The sequence below is a fragment of the Heloderma suspectum genome, chromosome 2 (genome assembly GCF_057233095.1).
Source record: "Heloderma suspectum isolate Gila_16-S chromosome 2, 16-S_ref, whole genome shotgun sequence".
NCBI lineage: Eukaryota > Metazoa > Chordata > Lepidosauria > Squamata > Helodermatidae > Heloderma > Heloderma suspectum.
The window spans coordinates 5,213,374-5,230,005 of record NC_139459.1 but is presented as its reverse complement, the minus strand read 5'-3'; the positions used below and the strand labels follow the sequence as shown (position 1 = coordinate 5,230,005).

General features: G+C 49.5%; 1 protein-coding gene across 2 annotated transcripts in view; it reads left to right on the top strand.

Moving 5' to 3' along the window:
- The window catches only part of UBE2R2 (ubiquitin conjugating enzyme E2 R2), a 97,011-nt gene extending 81,882 nt beyond the window's left edge, over positions 1-15,129 (top strand). For both annotated transcript variants that reach the window (XM_084832811.1, XM_084832812.1), the window contains exons 3-5: positions 991-1,088; positions 8,667-8,801; positions 11,942-15,129. In XM_084832811.1, the coding sequence (XP_084688937.1) occupies positions 991-1,088; positions 8,667-8,801; positions 11,942-12,164 (456 nt within the window). In that variant the 3' untranslated portion in view covers positions 12,165-15,129. The remainder of the gene's footprint in view (positions 1-990; positions 1,089-8,666; positions 8,802-11,941) is intronic.
- The last annotated feature ends 1,503 nt before the right edge of the window (positions 15,130-16,632 follow it).

The following is a 16,632-nucleotide window of genomic DNA, read 5'->3' as shown; positions in this document are numbered from 1 at the left end:
AGATTCTACAGTGGCCATCACAGTCACCTGACTTGAACCCCATAGAAAATCTCTGGTGGGATTTGAAGAAGGCGGTTGCAGCATGCAAACCCAAGAATATTACTGAACTGGAGGCCGTTGCTCATGAGGAATGGGCTAAGTTTCCTCAGGAACGCCGTCAGAAGCTGGTGTCCAGCTATGCATCTCGTTTGCAGCGGGTCGTAACAGCAGTAGGGTGCTCTACTAAGTACTAAAGATGCTTGCCATGAAGGGGTTGAATAATTTTGAGACTGGAGAAGTCATTATAAGTTGCATTTTCGGTTGAATTTGGGGAAACCACTTGAAGCATTCGTTGTGTTGAGCTATTTCAGTTGCTTTTGTTTGATTTGTTCATTGCAAACAGCTGAAAGTCTGTAAATTTTGACAGTAAACCTGATTTGCAATGGGGGTTGAATAATTTTGATTGCAACTGCACTTGCCTTACGTATTACATGTCGCCTCCCACCCTTAATGTGGTAAAGCAAAATCCTGCTTCACGCCACACAGGCCGAGCGTTCCCCCTTGTGTCAGTCAGGCGCGTTCATCCTCATGGGGCAAAGGGGGCTTTGCTCGAGGCGGATTTCCTTTTACGGAGAGCTTTGGCTCCCCCTGCTGGAGTTCTGTGGCTTCTGCATGCGCAGCAAATAAGTACTTTTCTCAGGAACATAAGAAGCCCCTTTAGAGGCCCTTTGACGGAGGTCAGTATCTTGTGTTTTTGTTCTAGATGTGCTAAGTGCAAGGCTGGAGGTGTCCCATCCTTGCTGGTTAATGCTTGTGTATGTGCATCCCTCCCTGAATTGAAAGAGGTTCAATTTAGGAAATAATCAAATGTGGGGAGGGGAATAATAAATGTGGCCGGGGCAGCCAATTCTGCATGCTCATGGACCACTCTGTTCTCCCGATGGTGATCCGGGGCTGGAAGTGTGTGTTGGCTGCACAGCCTGACCTAGTGTGTCCCTTTTCTTTTGGTAGAATGGAGATGTATGTATTTCAATCCTTCACCCACCTGTAGATGACCCTCAAAGTGGAGAGCTGCCATCTGAAAGGTGGAACCCAACCCAGAATGTCAGGTAAGGCCATGCAGAGGCAAGGATTCTCTACCGAAGCACAGCAGAGTTCCAAGGGGCCCTCCGTGCCTTTCCACATATCCACATTGTCTGTGTTCTCCAACCTGTGAGCAAGATAAGAAACAAGGCTTGGTCAACCCTCAGTTCAGCTTCGACTGCAATTCAGACTTGGATCTCAAGGCGTTTGGTGTTGGCTTTTAGGCTTAGGGCTGCAGTCACATGGAAGTCCAACAGAATTAAGGGCTGAAGGTGACCCAAAGGTCCTAGACATTCAAGTGCACAATTCAAGCCTTCTTGTGAACTAACTTATTAAGGCTGAGATTCAAGACAAGTGTCATAGTTGTATACAGGCTGAAAAAAAATCAGAAATGGCCAATTTTAAAAGGTTGTATTAATGGTTAACCTAGACTTGTGAACTGCCCAAATCTTCAGCCGTAGCTGTGACTGGTGATTGACCCCAGAACCGACTTCTAAATCACAAGGCAAAATATGATTTTGCAAAGCAGGTGGCTCAGTTACTGTGTGAATTTAACTTTTGCCTTTAGAAATAGTGTTCAGCCTTACTTTGTGTACTGTCATGTGTCTCCTCTGTTTTGGGGAGGGGGGGGACTTCCCCCTGCTTAGCTGCCCAGTAAAACAGGTGGGCAGTGAGTCTGAGCAGGCTTTCTTCTCTGGCACTGGAGGGTTGCCATCTGAGGCCACTCAGCCCTTGCCCAGCGTGATCTGCCCATCTGGGGTTGCCAGGGCCAGGCAGCATATTCTCCTTCCTTCATGAGGCCCAGCTGCACGCCACAAACTGCTGCCTCTTCCCCTCTCATAAGGGTTTGTCTTCTCCCAGCAGCAGGCCTGTCCTTTGCCCTGTTGATGCTGCAGGCAGCCAGTTTTAGAGCTCCTGTCTAGAAAGGAGGCATCCAGGGCCTCAAGTAGGACTGCATGTCATTCCTTCCCAGGTTGTCCTGGCTTTATTCTCTTCTAGCTCCTTGACCACCCTCTAGCTCAGCTTCAGATCCTTGCATCCAAAGGTCTTTGCCTTTCTTAAAGAGGACTCTTGGTTTCCTCCATTCTGTTGGCACTCTCTGTCTCCTGGCGCTGTGCCCTCCCACCACTAGAACAGTCTGTCTGGAAGCACCTTGGCATCCCCTTCTCTCCACAGCCTGCCCCCGCCCCGCCCCGCCCCCACCGTTATCGATCCTTTTCTTGCTTGCAGAGCAGGGTCCAGGAGCACCTGGCCCTCTGGCTACTGTTAGACAACTCCCATCAGCCTGGTGGGAGGAACGATGGGAGTTGCAGTCCAGTAACACTTGGAGGGCCACACATTCTCCATCCCTGCTGCAGGGTGTAGTTTGTAAGCCTCCTGGGTAGGAGGAGCACAGCCTCTGCATCCTTCAGCCCCTGGCACACAGCACACCCTTGTTGGGGCTGCCGCCGCCACTTTTCTTAATACTTCGGTACAAGCCAGTTGCATCCAGTATGAATGGGGCTTGTGCCTAGTCTTTGAGGGCGCAGATCAGTGGCAGGCCAGGTGCTCTGCATGTAGGAAATCTCCACTTCCGTCTCTGGTTAAAAGCAGCTCTGGTACCGGGGCTGGAATAGACAAGAGTGGAGAATGCTGTGCTGGAGCAGGACCACTAGTCTGGCTCCGTAAAAGAATGGTGTTCTCTGCCCACCACTTGGAAAGTGTGTGTGGTGGGGGTCTTCCCCTCCACTTCACATGTGGAATGGAAAAACCATGCATAACAATACACAGCTGCTGGGGCATTGAGCGCCCCCCCCCCCCGGTGTATGCTTATTATGCCACATCCACCCCATCTGGCCTTTCCCAAGGGGAAGGCAGGATAGAATCATAGAATAGTAGGGTTGGAAGGGGCCTACAAGGCCATCAAGTCCAACCCCCTGCTCAATGCAGGAATCCAAGTCAGAGCATCCCTGACAGATTGTCAGGGTGGACACTGAGCCCATAGAATCCCAGAGTAGTTCTGATTCTGAGGAAGAGCAGTCGCTCCTGGGAGAGGAGCGCACTCCTCTTTCCCAGGACCAACAGCTGACGGAGATTCCTCCCACCCGCATTCCTAGTTTAGTTAGCAGTCCAGGGAGTGACCGAGCACAGATAGCAGACTTAGTGGATGCGCAACGCAGACGCAGAGAGCGGCGCCAGATGGAGGGCGCGGAAAGGAGCGTAGTGCCCAGTTGGCGCGCACACAATGGCTGCGCCCCGAGGATCCAAGGGAAAAGGGGAGGGACTCTCCCTAGTCCTTAAGTTCAGGGGTCTGCCAGTAATTCCCTTTCAAATGGGGACCAACTGTTCCAACTTAGGGCATAGGTACTCTGCTGCTCAGATCTAGTTGCTACCTGTAGAGTTGTTAAGTTGTAAAAGAAGAATAAAGCTTTGAAAAGAATCCTTTTGTCTGTGTGTGGACTTGGCTACTGGATGAGACTGAGAGAGCCCTCCAAGGAGCCCTTGACACAGATGGCTGTCCAGCCTCGTCTTGAATGCCTCCAGTGTGGGAGAGCCCACCACCTCCCTAGGCAATTGGTTCCATTGTCGTATTGCTCTAACAGTCAGGAAGTTTTTCCTGATGTTCAGCCGGAATCTGGCTTCCTGTCACTTGAGCCCATGATTCCGTGTCCTGCACTCTGGGATGATCAAGAAGAGATCCTGGCCTTACTGTCTGGGACAACCATTCAAGTACTTGAAGAGTGCTATCATATCTCCCCTCAGTCTTCTCAATGCTAAACATGCCCAGTTCTTTCAGTCTCTCTTCAGAGGGCTTTGTTTCCAGTCCTCTGATCATCTTTGTTGCCCTCCTCTGAACCCTCTCCAGTTTGTCTGCATCCTTCTTCAAGTGTGGTGCCCAGAACTGGACACAGTACTCCAGATGAGGCCTAACCAGTGCTGAGTAGAGGGGAACTAGTACTTCCCGGGATTTGGAAGCTATTCTGTTAATGCAGCCCAAAATAGCATTGGCCTTTTTTGCAGCCACATCACATTGTTGGCACATATTCAGCTTGTGATCGACAACAATTCCAAGATCCTTCTCACTTGTAGTGTTGTTGAGCCACGTATCCCCCATCTTGTAACTGTACATTTGGTTTCTTTTTCCTAGGTGCAGAACTGGGCATTTATCCCTATTCAATGTCATTATGTTGTTTTCTGCCCAGCGCTCCAGTCTATCCAGATCACTTTGAATTTTGTTTCTGTCTTCCAAAGTATTAGCTATCCCGCCCAATTTTGTGTCATCTGTAAATATGATCAGCATTCCCTGCACCACCTCCTCCAAGTCATTAATACAAATGTTGAAGAGCACTGGGCCCACGACTGAGCCCTGCGTTGCCCCGCTCGTTACCTCTCCCCAGTTTGAGAAGGTCCCATTGAGAAGCACTCTTTGAGTCCGATTCTGTAGCCAACTGTGGATCCACCGGATCGTTGTTTCATCTAGCCCACTTCGAGCTAGTTTGCTCATCAGGATATCATGGGGCACTTTGTCGAAAGCTTTGCTGAAGTCGAGGTATATGATGTCTACAGCATTCCCACGGTCCACAAAAGAGGTTACTTGATCCAAAAATGAGATCAGATTTGTCTGGCAAGACTTGTTTTTGACAAATCCATGTTGGCTTCGAGTAATCACGGCATTGTTGTCAAGGTGCTTACAGATGGATTCCTTTATCATCTGCTCCAGAATTTTCCCAGGGACAGATATCAGACTGACTGGTCTGTAGTTCCCAGGTTTCTCCTTTTTACCCTTTTTGAAGATAGGGACAACATTAGCCCTCCTCCAGTCATCTGGCACTTCCCCCGTCCTCCATGATTTCTCAAAGAGAATAGACAGCGGTTCTGAGAGTTCTTCTGCCAGTTCCTTTATTACTCTAGGGTGTAGTTCATCTGGCCCTGGAGATTTCAACTCATTCAAAGTCATTAGGTGTTCCTTGACCATATGCCTATCTATCTCAAGCTGCAATCGTGCCCCTTCAGCCTGTACCTCGCCTTTGCCAGGGGGGTCATAGCCCCTCTTTTGGGGGAAGTCTGAGCCAAAGTAGGAAATGAGCACCTCTGCCTTTTCTTTGTCATCTGTTATCGTTTTGCCATCCTTATTTAATAGCTGAACCACCATTTCTTGCCTCTGCCTTTTACTATGCACGTAGCTGAAGAAAGCCTTTTCGTTGTTTTTTAGCATCCCTCGCTAACCTCAGCTCTTTTTCAGCTTTAGCCTTCCTGACACCATCCCTGCAATTCTGTGCTACCTGCCTGTACACTTCCTTTGCTACTTGGCCTTCTTTCCACTTCCCATATTTGTCCTTTTTTGTTTTCAGGTCATCCCTAAGCTTTTTGTGAAGTCACATTGGCTTCTTCTGTTGTCTTCCACCTTTTCTTCTTTTTGGCATTGTTTGTAATTGTGCTTTGAGAATTTCCTTCTTTAAAAGCTCCCACCCATCTTGGGCTCCTTTTCTCGTTAGCATCGCTTGCCATGGGACCTTACTGATCATTGTTCTGAGTTTATTAAAATCAGCTTTCCTAAAATCCAGGGTACGCGTTTGACTACACTCGGCTTTTGCTTCCCTTAGAACCAAGAACTCAAGTGCAACATGGTCGCTTTCTCCCAGAGTTCCTGTAACTGCTACTTTACCCACTAAGTCATCTCTGTTGGTTAGGATCAAGTCAAGGATAGCCGATCCTCTAGTTCTTTCCTCTACTTTCTGTAGGAGGAAGTTATCCGCCACACAGGTCAGGAATTTCTTGGAGGGGCCATGTTTTGCAGAATTTGTCTCCCAACAAATATTGGGGAAATTGAAGTCCCCCATTACTACTACATCATGCTTCCTTAAAACATTGGCTATTTGCTTTTCAAAAGTTTCATCCTTGTCTTCTCCTTGATTGGGTGGCCGGTAGTAGACTCCGACCACCAGGTTCCTTTTATTCTTTGCTCCATTTATTTTGATCTAGATGCTCTCAATGGGGCTACCAAGCTCGTCCTCCTGTATTTCTGTGCAGGGATATGTATTTTTCACATACAGTTTGTATGTGACCTCCCTTTCTGTTCCTCCTGTTCTTTTTGAACAAGTTATATCCCTCAATTGCTGTATTCCAGTCACGAGAGTCATCCCACCAAGTCTCAGTTATACCTATGAAGTCATAATTTCCCTCCTGTATTAAGAGTTCAAGTTCATTCTGTTTGTTTCCCATACTCTGGGCATTAGTATACAGACATCAAAGACCATGTGCTTCATAGTCTGGCTTTCTTCCTACATGTTTGTGAAGGCTATTATTGGGCACTATCAGAGCTGTTCTCTCCGTTGCAGTGCATGCGCCTACGTCCATTGTTACCCCCAACTTTACGTCTCCCTTCCCCGTAGGATTCAGTTTAAAGCCCTCCTGATGAAGTTCTTCATGCTGTGGCCAAACACGTTCTTCCCATCCTTTGTGAGGTGCAACCCATCCCTTGCCAACAGCCCATCTTCCAGGAAGTATAGCCCGTGGTCCCAGAATCCAAATCTCTCTCGTCGGCACCACCTTCGTAGCCATTCACCCGGAGTATTTTTCGTTCCCTTTCTATCCCTCTTCTAACTACTGGAAGGATGGATGAGAAAACTATCTGGGCCCCAAAGTTCTTGATTTTCCTTCCCAAAGCTTCAGTGTCTGACGTGATTTCTTCGTAGCTCCGCTTGGCAGTATCATTTGTTCCCACATGGATGAGAAGAAAGAGTTACCTGTCAGTGGGCTTTATGAGTGCAGGCAACCTTTCAGTCATGTCTCTAATGTGTCCTCCCGGGAGACAACATACCTGGCGAGTCCATAGGTCTTCGCAACATACTTGGGTCTCGATCCCACGCAGCAAGGAGTCTCCCACTACTACCACTCTTCTCTTCTTCTTCTTGTAGGCCTGGGTTTCATCGCCTCTGTTTGACTGACCTTCAGCCTCTTGCTCACTCTCATGCAGGTTCCCCTGTGATTCTTCCTCTGCAGGCTGAACTCCAGTCTCATCCGCAAGTACCTGGAATCAGTTCCACAGCTCCAGTGCTTCCACTGGTGCAGAGTGGCGTCGAGTTCTTCTCCTGTCACCCTTTTCCAAGGAGTATCCTCTACTCCATTTTTCTTCACCTCAGCATTTCCCACTGCCTCATCTTGCTGTTGCTCTTCAAGCTTCTGGTCTTCCCTTTGCTGCTGTAGTTCCCCCATTCTGTCCAAGAACTTTTCGTGTTCTCTTATTCCCCGGAGGGTCGACAGTCGCCGCTCCAGTCCACTTACTTTTCCTTCCAGCAGCGTGATCAACTTGCACTTGTTGCAGGTGTAGGCCATGTTGTTCTCAGGCAAGAAAACAAACATTGCACACACCTTGCAGGTCACCACCACTGGAATGGGATGGATGGGACATATGCTGTCTTGGGCAGCACTACCTGAAGGTGCATAGAACACCTTTGGGAAGCAACATCCAGTGCTCCGCCCCCCCCCCCCCGGTCTTTCTTGAGGGGAAGGAAAGTGGGAGTGTGCACTGTGGGGTGCCACTGCCTAAAAGTAAGTGGAGCCCAAGAGCGCACGCTTCCTGCGCCACACAGCCTTGCCCTTGGGAAAGGCCAGGGCAGGTGCTTGCCAGAGGTGTCCCCATGCACATCTGCGGAAGCTTGTGCATGTGCCTTTCATGTTTGTGGTGTGTCTGGCCAAGCGCAAAAAGTGTGAGAAGCAGAAGGGTGTTTATGATCCAGGATGGCTCTGCTCTGAAGCGAGCAGGCTGGCCTGGGCAATCTGATTTGGGATGTTTGTTTGCTGGGGTACTCACCCCTTGCTCTGCCCGGTGGAGTGGTGGATTCCGGCAAGGCCTTTAAAGTGACATTGTGGCCCATCCAAAAGGCGCTGAGCCAGGCCACTGTCACAGCGACTTAGCAGAAAGAATTTTTGACAGGGTGAAGGATGTTGAGGCCCAACCTTCTTCACACATGTGTGCTTCTCCCTTTGGTACCAAAACATGGTTTAAAGTAAGCTTGGCACCCCAGTCTGCCCAGTGTTTTTAGAACATCATCAACAGGGCATAGATCCACATGCAAGCAGATAGAATTTTTTTGCTGAAAGAACAGCTTCCCAGCAGGAGAGCTCACTGCAGCTGCCGTATTTTGAGGAAAGGTGGAGAGGAAATGCGCCAGTGCAGATAAGTTCTCTTTCACATGCACACACCCCGCGCTCCAAATGTTCGAATTGGTGTTCATGGCAAACAGCTTTGCCTGTCCTGAGTGTATGAAAGAGTGTGGTAGGAATTAGGGCTGCAAGCATCCACGGGTACGTTAGTCAATTGATCCCAGCCAGTGATTTGATTTGGAAGCGTGAGCGCTTGACTCTTGCTTTCCCGCGAACATGGCCTGCTTGCACTGCATCAAATAGGAGGGTGCCACTCATCTCCTGCTTGTGGGCTTCCCATTGGGCCACCTGGTTGGCCACTGTGGGAACAGAATGCTGGACTAGAGAGGCCTTTGCTCTGATCACCACAGCTCTTCTTATCAAAACCTATGTGTAAACATGAGCAGCTGTCCTTCCTGCAGGTGAAAACTTGGCAAGTGTTGTGGTCCTGATTCTCCTCCTCCTCTTGCTTTCTCCAGAACTATCCTACTGAGCGTAATCTCCTTGCTTAATGAGCCCAACACCTTCTCTCCAGCAAATGTGGATGCTTCGGTCATGTTCAGGAAATGGAGGGACAGCAAAGGAAAAGACAAAGAATATGCTGAAATCATCCGGTAAGCCAAAGGCAGCGGCTCTTCCCCCATGTGGGCTAGTAGTGGGCTGCCTTTTTTTCTGGGGCCTGCTAAGAACCAGCCACTGGGCCAAACCTGAAATTGTGCACAAGATGAATCAACACAGGACGCTGTCTTTTCCTGGGTCAAACCATCACTCTGTCTAGCCCGGTACTGGCGACTCTTGGCTGCCACTGGCTCACCAGGGCCTCGGAGCGCTTCCCTAGCACAGTGGTGGCGGCTGCTCGAGACCCATACCTGGAAGTCGCTGCCTGTGCTCTCCACCAAGCCAGGGAGCCTCTTCCATGCCACCTGGGCAGGAAAGGCGACTCTCGCTTGGCTTGGAAGGCACAGCGGGAGGCTTGCGGTGTGGCCTGGCAAGCCCTCCCTTCCCCTCACTGCTTTCTCTGGACATACAGCAAGTGTGCCCTCCTGCTTCCGTCGGGCCTCCAGAGAAATCGCTTGGCAGCAGTCTCGTAACAACTCTGCTGCTTCCACGTGCACTGTCCCTCCTTGTCCAAGGGGTTCCGTTGCAGCTGAGGAGCGCAGGCAGGGCCAGAGCTCAGTGACAGAGCACACAGCTTGCACGCAGAAGGCCCAGGTTCGGTCCCCAGCACCTCCGGCTGGGGCTAGGAAAAGCTCCCTTCCGAGACCCTGGAGAGGCACAGCTGCCGGTCAGTGTTGACAGTAGCGGGCCAGATGCAGGGTCTGGCTCAGTAGAAGGCAGCTTCCCATGTTCCTGCGAGGTAGAAGAGGGAGTTGTCTTCCTCCCTCCTTCTCTAGCTGGTGTGCCCAGGGCTGGCGGGGGCTTTGCAGCCCTAAGCAAATGAGAATGTGCAGTTGTCCACCTCCACCCCTCCTCTGGAGTCTTATGAGTGCCGCCTTGAGTGCTATTTTTCTTGGTAGAAAGGCCAGGTGTACAACTCAGATCAAATAAATAAATAAATGTGATGATGCCAGGCGGCATTACAGTAGCCCATTAAACAATCAAGGGTTGACCATATGTAATATGATAATGAGTAAGATCACAGCTTATGAACATTTATGGGAGGGAAGGAATAACATACCTGAGACATTTCAATTGAACTGGGTTTTATTGAATAGATTTTGCAACAGGTAAGCCTTCTGGCTTAGCACCAGTAGACCTTTTGACAGTGTGATCGTAAGAATATCTGTTGCACTTTGGAGTTGTAGTTTGTAAACTGAATTATATAAGTGCTGATGAACTTAATGATTGTGATGGGTCTGATGACATCATAATGACTGTGACATATCTGGGGAAAATACAAAAGCAGAACTATTATTAATACCAGTCACTGCTTGCTTCCTCCCTTTGCCAGTGGTGTTTATGCCCTGGGCAGCCAGTGTGCTTGATTCTCTCCCCTGGAATGCAGGGAGCAGGAAATAGAAGTCAGCCCAGAAGCAACCGGGATGTGCTTCCTCCAAAGTGTAGGCATCCGCTCTTTCTGTCCAAGGCATTTGCACGGCTGAGTCAGGCACCCCCTGAATTTTGGGGCCGCAGACTGCTGCCTAGTCTGCTCCCCCTTCCACCTGCCCCTGCTTGCTGGCTTTACTGGTGACTTCCTGGTCATCAGCCCCTCATTCTCCTCCTCCCCACCATACGTGTTATGTGCTTGAGCTAAGGGGGAACAGGGAAGTCCCAGATCTGATGTATTTCTTTAGCCATAAACTCGCTCAGTGGCCTTGGCTAAGCCACTGTCTCTTAGCCTCAGTCCACACACACACAGTAGGATGATACTAATCTACGGAAATGAAGCTGGAGAACAGGCCAAGCCAAGCTGGTGCGGGGAGAAGATGCAGAGAACGAGGGGGGAGTGTGGATTTTCCACATCACCTGTAGAGCTATTAGATCTTATAAGTCACTTGCAGGTATTACTATTCTCCCACAGCCCTAGCCAGCGTGGCCAATGGTGAAGGATCATGGGAGTTGGAGGCCAAATGTCTGGATGTCCACAAGTTGCCCACCTTTGCTGCAGCACTGTGGAACACTCTCCTACTAAGCCAGGGGTGGGGATGCAGTGGCCCTCCAGATGTTGGTCTGCCAAGTCCCATCAGCTCTAGCCAGCATGGCCAATGCTCAGAGTTGGTGGGAATTGTAATCCAGCAATATCCAGAGGGCCACAGGTTCTCTGCTCTAATTACTAGACTTCTCTCCTTGTCCTCTTAAAAAGTGCATAGGGCAGCCTTTCCCAACCTGGTGCCCTCCAGACTCATTGGGCTGGGGATGGTGGGAGTTGTAGTCCAACATATCTGGAGAGCACCAGGTTTGGGAATGCGTCTGTAAAACAGTGGTCCATTGCATTTGCAACTTACTGTGTTGTATAAAATGCTAAATGGTGAAGTTTTTGCTACATGAACGTTAACTTTCCATCTCCACACTTGTGCCAATTTAGTCTTAGGAGGGTAACCAGTGGCCTTGTGGGGCAAAATGGCTCTTGATCCTAGAATTTTGGCTTTGCCTGGACAGAGTGCCCGATTCCCTCCTCTCCTCCAGCTCCAGAAAGGTCAATTCTGCTTTGCCTGGTCTCTTGAACATTTATGCTAGCGCTACCTGCAGAAATGCACCCACCAGAGTTTGGGAAGCAGGATGTCTGTTCCCCATGACAAAAGGTTGGCCCCACGCCTTCCCTTCCCCGATGGCCGCCATTGTTGCCCCTGTGCTGCTGCAGGAGTGCTGGTGGCCCCTGGGCATAGAAGGGAGATGGTGGGGGCACGGGGGCAGAGGCGGCTGGCTGTTGGGGGCAGAGCAAGGATGTCTGCCTGCTCCTGTTGAGCACCTCAGAAGAGCTGTGCTGGGCCAGCCCAGCATTCTGTTCACCCGGGGGCCAGCCACCTAATGCTGGTTGAATTGCATTGCATTGTGGCGCAGACGTGCACGCCCTCTGACCTGCCCCCAAAGGGGCTGCAGGCAAGCCTGTCTGTGCGTGCCGGCGCCCCTTGTCCTGCTTCAGTATCGGATGGGCATGTGACGAGGGGCGTGCAAGGGTGGTGGTTGCGGGGAGGGCAGGCAGAGGTTTGGCAGGCCTGTGGCAGACCAGGCTGGTGTTGCAGCCATTTGACTAGGTGGACTTTGGGCAGGCTCTGCTTCCTGACAGTGTGCTGCGTTCTCCTCTGTCTTGCAGGAAACAAGTCCAAGCAACCAAGGCGGAAGCAGAAAAGGACGGTGTGAAGGTTCCCACCACGCTGGCGGAGTACTGCATCAAAACTAAAGTGCCTTCCAATGACAACAGCTCAGATTTGCTTTATGACGACTTGTACGATGACGACATTGATGATGAAGATGAGGAGGAGGAGGAGGACGCCGATTGTTATGATGACGATGATTCTGGCAACGAGGAGTCGTGACCTGCTCCCTCTGGCCCCGTCAGACTGCCCAGCCTGTTTGTCAGAGGGGAGCAGTGGTAACCTAGTGACAGTTCAGCAAAAAAAATATACACGGGGTGGGGAAAATACCAACCAAACCTGCGTCTCCTGCTTTCTCCTGTTGTATGGATCTCGATCCCCCCCCCCCCCCGCCCGCCGTTCTTTGGGCCTCCTAGCAAGGAAGCCTCCGCAGAATGTCTCAGTTCCCGCATTCTTTCCTGTCCCATTACTGTGTTCTGATTTTTTTTTTCTTTTTTTAAAAAAAGAAAGATGCTGTCCCCACTTCACCGTGCTCCCCCTCTTCAGGAGCGTTCACGACACAACAAAACAGGTTTGTTCTGTGTTTAGATTCTTGAACTAAACACAGTCTTTCCTCAAGATGTTTAATGTATTTAACGCCGGAGACTGTGGGGGCACTCCGCACGAGCTGCGTTTCAACAGGGACAAGAACTAAAGCGAATCTGCTGCAGAGCTCTTCCCGAGGTTTTGCTGCTCTGTTGACAATGATTGCGTGCGCAACTGTTTAGCCTTGTGGTGGTGGTGGTGGTGGTGGTCTTTTTTTCTTTTTCAAGGCATTGGGCAGAGAGCAAAAGTTCCAGTGTACTGAGCTTGACAAGACATGGTGCTGAAAGGTCCAGTATTCCATTTCAGTTCTGCTAAGCGCGCACGGGGGTGGGGGTGGGAGTGGCCGGGGGAGGATTTAATCCCCCAAGGGGATGAATGGAGATTTGGGGTGGGGAGAGGGTGGATGTCTTGTGATATGAACCTTCAATAAACACTTCGAAACACTCTGTATTCTTGTCCCACTGAGCCGTTGTAGTTGCGGTTTTTCTGTAGAGGATAAACGTCGCAACGGCCACTGCTACAGTACTGTGGGGTTTTTGGCGGAGCAAACCTAGCAGCCTCTTCCTAAGCCTGGGCAGGGGTGCTTGAGACTCCGGCATGCTGCTTTCCCGCAGGAGTTCCTGCCTTGGCTGCTGCTTTCTGCAGCTGAACATGTGCAGTGTGTGTCCACTTGGTGCAGGACTGTCAGATCAACCTTTCCCAGGGGCAGAATGCCAGAGGGAGCTTGGGAGAAGGGGGCACTCACTAGGCTGTGCAGGCAGATGGGGCCTGGCCATCTGTTTAGGTGGGGCCCTCTTGGCAGCTGATGGGTGCTGTTTTGGCAAAGCCTCGACAAGAAGGGTCTCCTATATCGTTCCAGTGCTGCTGGAGGACTTTGTGAGGGCACAGGGCTCTTGGATCAGATCCTCGGTGCGCGTCAAAATGGCTTTTCCTTGATTGGCTTTAAGGAAACCAGTAATTAAGGCAGTAAGTCGTTGGCCTTGGAGCCAACATGAGTTGAAGCATGGGACTGGCAGGTGGCCTTCGAGCCACTTTGCCTTTGCAGTATGTTGTATTCGCAATTTTCCTTTTCCAGTTGCTGAAGGAGCTTGAGTATCACTTCATGCAATGGCAATGGGTTCAAGGGATCAGCATTTGCTATACGATCATTTGTGTGATGTTCCTGAGACAGACCTCTGCTTCCCTTGGAATTTACTGAAGGAGCTAGGTCAGTGGCCGAAACCACACGGTTGCTATCCCGGCATTTGCTCCACCTTCATTCCAAATCACTGTATTTTGGTATGTTGGCATCACAGCTGTGAATGTTCTTGTTCCACACACAACTGCAGTTGGTCTCTGCTTGCCCTTGTCTGCATGAATCCTGTCTGTCAGATTTCTTGTAAATTGGCCCCGACTTACCATGCCCAAAGCTGGAGTGGAGGAAGCCCACCGGGAGGCCTTGCAGACTGAGCAGAACCCCACACACCTCTTTTGTGGTGGGCCCTTGCTAGCTCCTCCCCATGGGTGGCTGGTCAGACTTCTGCAACCTCACGCAAGGATCTGTACTTCTCAGACCTCCACTGCAACTGTGGCCCCTCCGGTGGCCGATGGGAGGCTCGCTACCTCAGCAGTTACGGGCTGTCCCAGGAACAATGTGGAGACTGAAGTGAGGTCACATGGGAAAGATGAGGGCAGCCTGGATTTGACTGCAGAAGCGGGAACGGAAATGCACAGCCCTACCTGGTTCTTAAGGCTATCCAACCTTTTTCAGGGGGTGGGGAGAGATTCACAGTAAGGATGTTAACTTTGGGGAAGGTTGCGTGATATACTGCGTACGTGAAGACTGGGGAGGGGGCATCGCAAGCACAGTTTTCGTTTCTCCCGTCACAGGACACAAATGAGGTTACGTACCGAGTCGAGTTCTCGCTGGGGAGCAGCTCCATGTCTGGAACTGAGCATTGCCAATGAGTAGATGGTGCACTTTGCTTAGCTTGAAATGAGGATACTGCGTCTTTCAGCTATTCCTCCCTTGTACTTTGACCATTTTCACTGTATACTATCCAGTGACTTGTATTCTCAAGCTTGGTGGTGTGAGATGCATTATGATACTTCCTGTCCTCTCCTTGCCGTAACCCTTTTTTTGCGGGGTGGGGAACCCTCTCCACTTGGCCAGGCCAACTCTCCATCAAGCTGTCATTGCCTGCCAACTTGCTGGTTTCCTGCTCTCGAGATCCAACCAACTTACTGAAATGCAACTATCAAGCTACTTAAGAGATGGAAGACAAATGTTTACTTGAGCCACCTGTAGCCTGGTTCTCTCTCTTACTCCACCCATGTCTGCGTTTACATTTCTGATTAAAAAACCAATTCAGATGCAGTTTTTAACCATTCTCAAACCAGCAGGGAGCACTAGAATTCTATTGGTATTTTCTTTTTCAGTGCTGAAATCCTGGATGATCTTTCTCTTCTCCCCGCCCCCTTTGCTTGATACAACTTATCGGACCAGGTTAACTAATGCATATTTTCTTTTGTGTTGTTTTCCTCTCCTTTGGTAATTTAGTTTTGGTTTTTCTGCACACCTGTCTATTAATAAAATGTGGAATAAAGTACACCTCTATTACTATTTCCCTGTTCAACAGCCACCTTCTCATTTCAGAGGCCTTAAACTGTTGGAGAGTAGCTCTCTTCACGCCCTTTGAGGCTTTTGCTGAGGTGATCTGTTCCAGTCACCCTCACTTATTTCCCTGCCTGCATTGCAAAATGAACATATGGAAACAGGAAAATGGCCATAACTTTGCACAAACAAGAGAGCTGCTCCTCTCATTACTTAAAAGTTGTCTATGCATACCTGGGTCTACTTCATACTCCCAAGTCATGCATGTTTAGCTGTGTGTTTGTTGCATCCCTGCAGGCATTTCTAAAATACATTTTAGAGGTATAGTGTCCATAAAATGCCCCTTATATCCAAACTGTGATACATGCAAGCAAGTCACTGTTCCTTAACAGCTTCCTGCTACTTTCATGTATGCCACAATCTCAATTCACTCAAACTGCCGTTGATGCAAATTGAGGTGGTTTGCACACGAGTGCCTGCATCCAACTTGTGTAGAGCAATCTAGCCCAAGAGAATCTTCTGCCATTCACAAGGATTTCATGATTATTGTGCAGGGATAACACAGCAAACTGATGCAGACAACAACCGTAAGACCACTGCTGTAACATGTAGAAGCAAAAGGTCTGCACGAATTCACAGCAGAAAAGCAAGCAAACTCCTGTTGTAACTCCTCTTGGGAAATGGACATTTCAGTGTCATGAAGGAGACAGTGGTACTTTAGGAGGACTTGCACCAGAACTGCCAATTTCAGATTTTTCTTTTTCATAGGGAACAGATGGTCTTCACTTCCTGACAAGAGAGCCTGTTCTCTTTCCAAAGGAAAACACCTTGACAATGAGCAGTAAACGTCACTTACTTTGGGTATTTTTCTAAAATTAAATCAGCCTTTTAAAATTAAGTCACATTTTTTCTCCATTTTCTTTAACAGTCTTCTAAGGAAGTCTTCAACCAATGACCATGTGTTGACTCACAAGGTAACCAAAAATTAGTTGAAGTTCTTGACTATACCCTCTGGTCATGCAATTAGGCTCATTATTACAACCCCACAGTGGCCTTAACTACAACCTGTTAAACTTTCAAGAAGCTACCATGTGGCTTCTGGGGTGAATCCTGTGGTGTAACCACACACTTTCTGGCATTGAAATGACTACCAACGAGCATTTGCTACGAGACTCTTAGACTAGCCAGAGGTCCCTTTTCTGCAGAAACACCACTACCACCAGGCTATTGCTATAGTAATCCCATGGCTGCTTGTTAATCTTGGCCTTTTATGGACCCACCCCCTAAGCTGCACATGAATAGTGAAGGAAATTGAGGATCAGTCTAGGGTTCCTCCTAATGTGAAGAACACTACTGGAATAATCTCTTGTGTCTTTGTAGTCTTAGTACTGGCCCCCTAAATACACGCTTCCTCTGCTCTTGAGAACAGCTTGGAGGCTGCAGCTGGTGCAAAATATGGTGGCCCTGCACGACAAATAGGCAGTTGAGAAGATACAGCTGAGAATTTTAGCT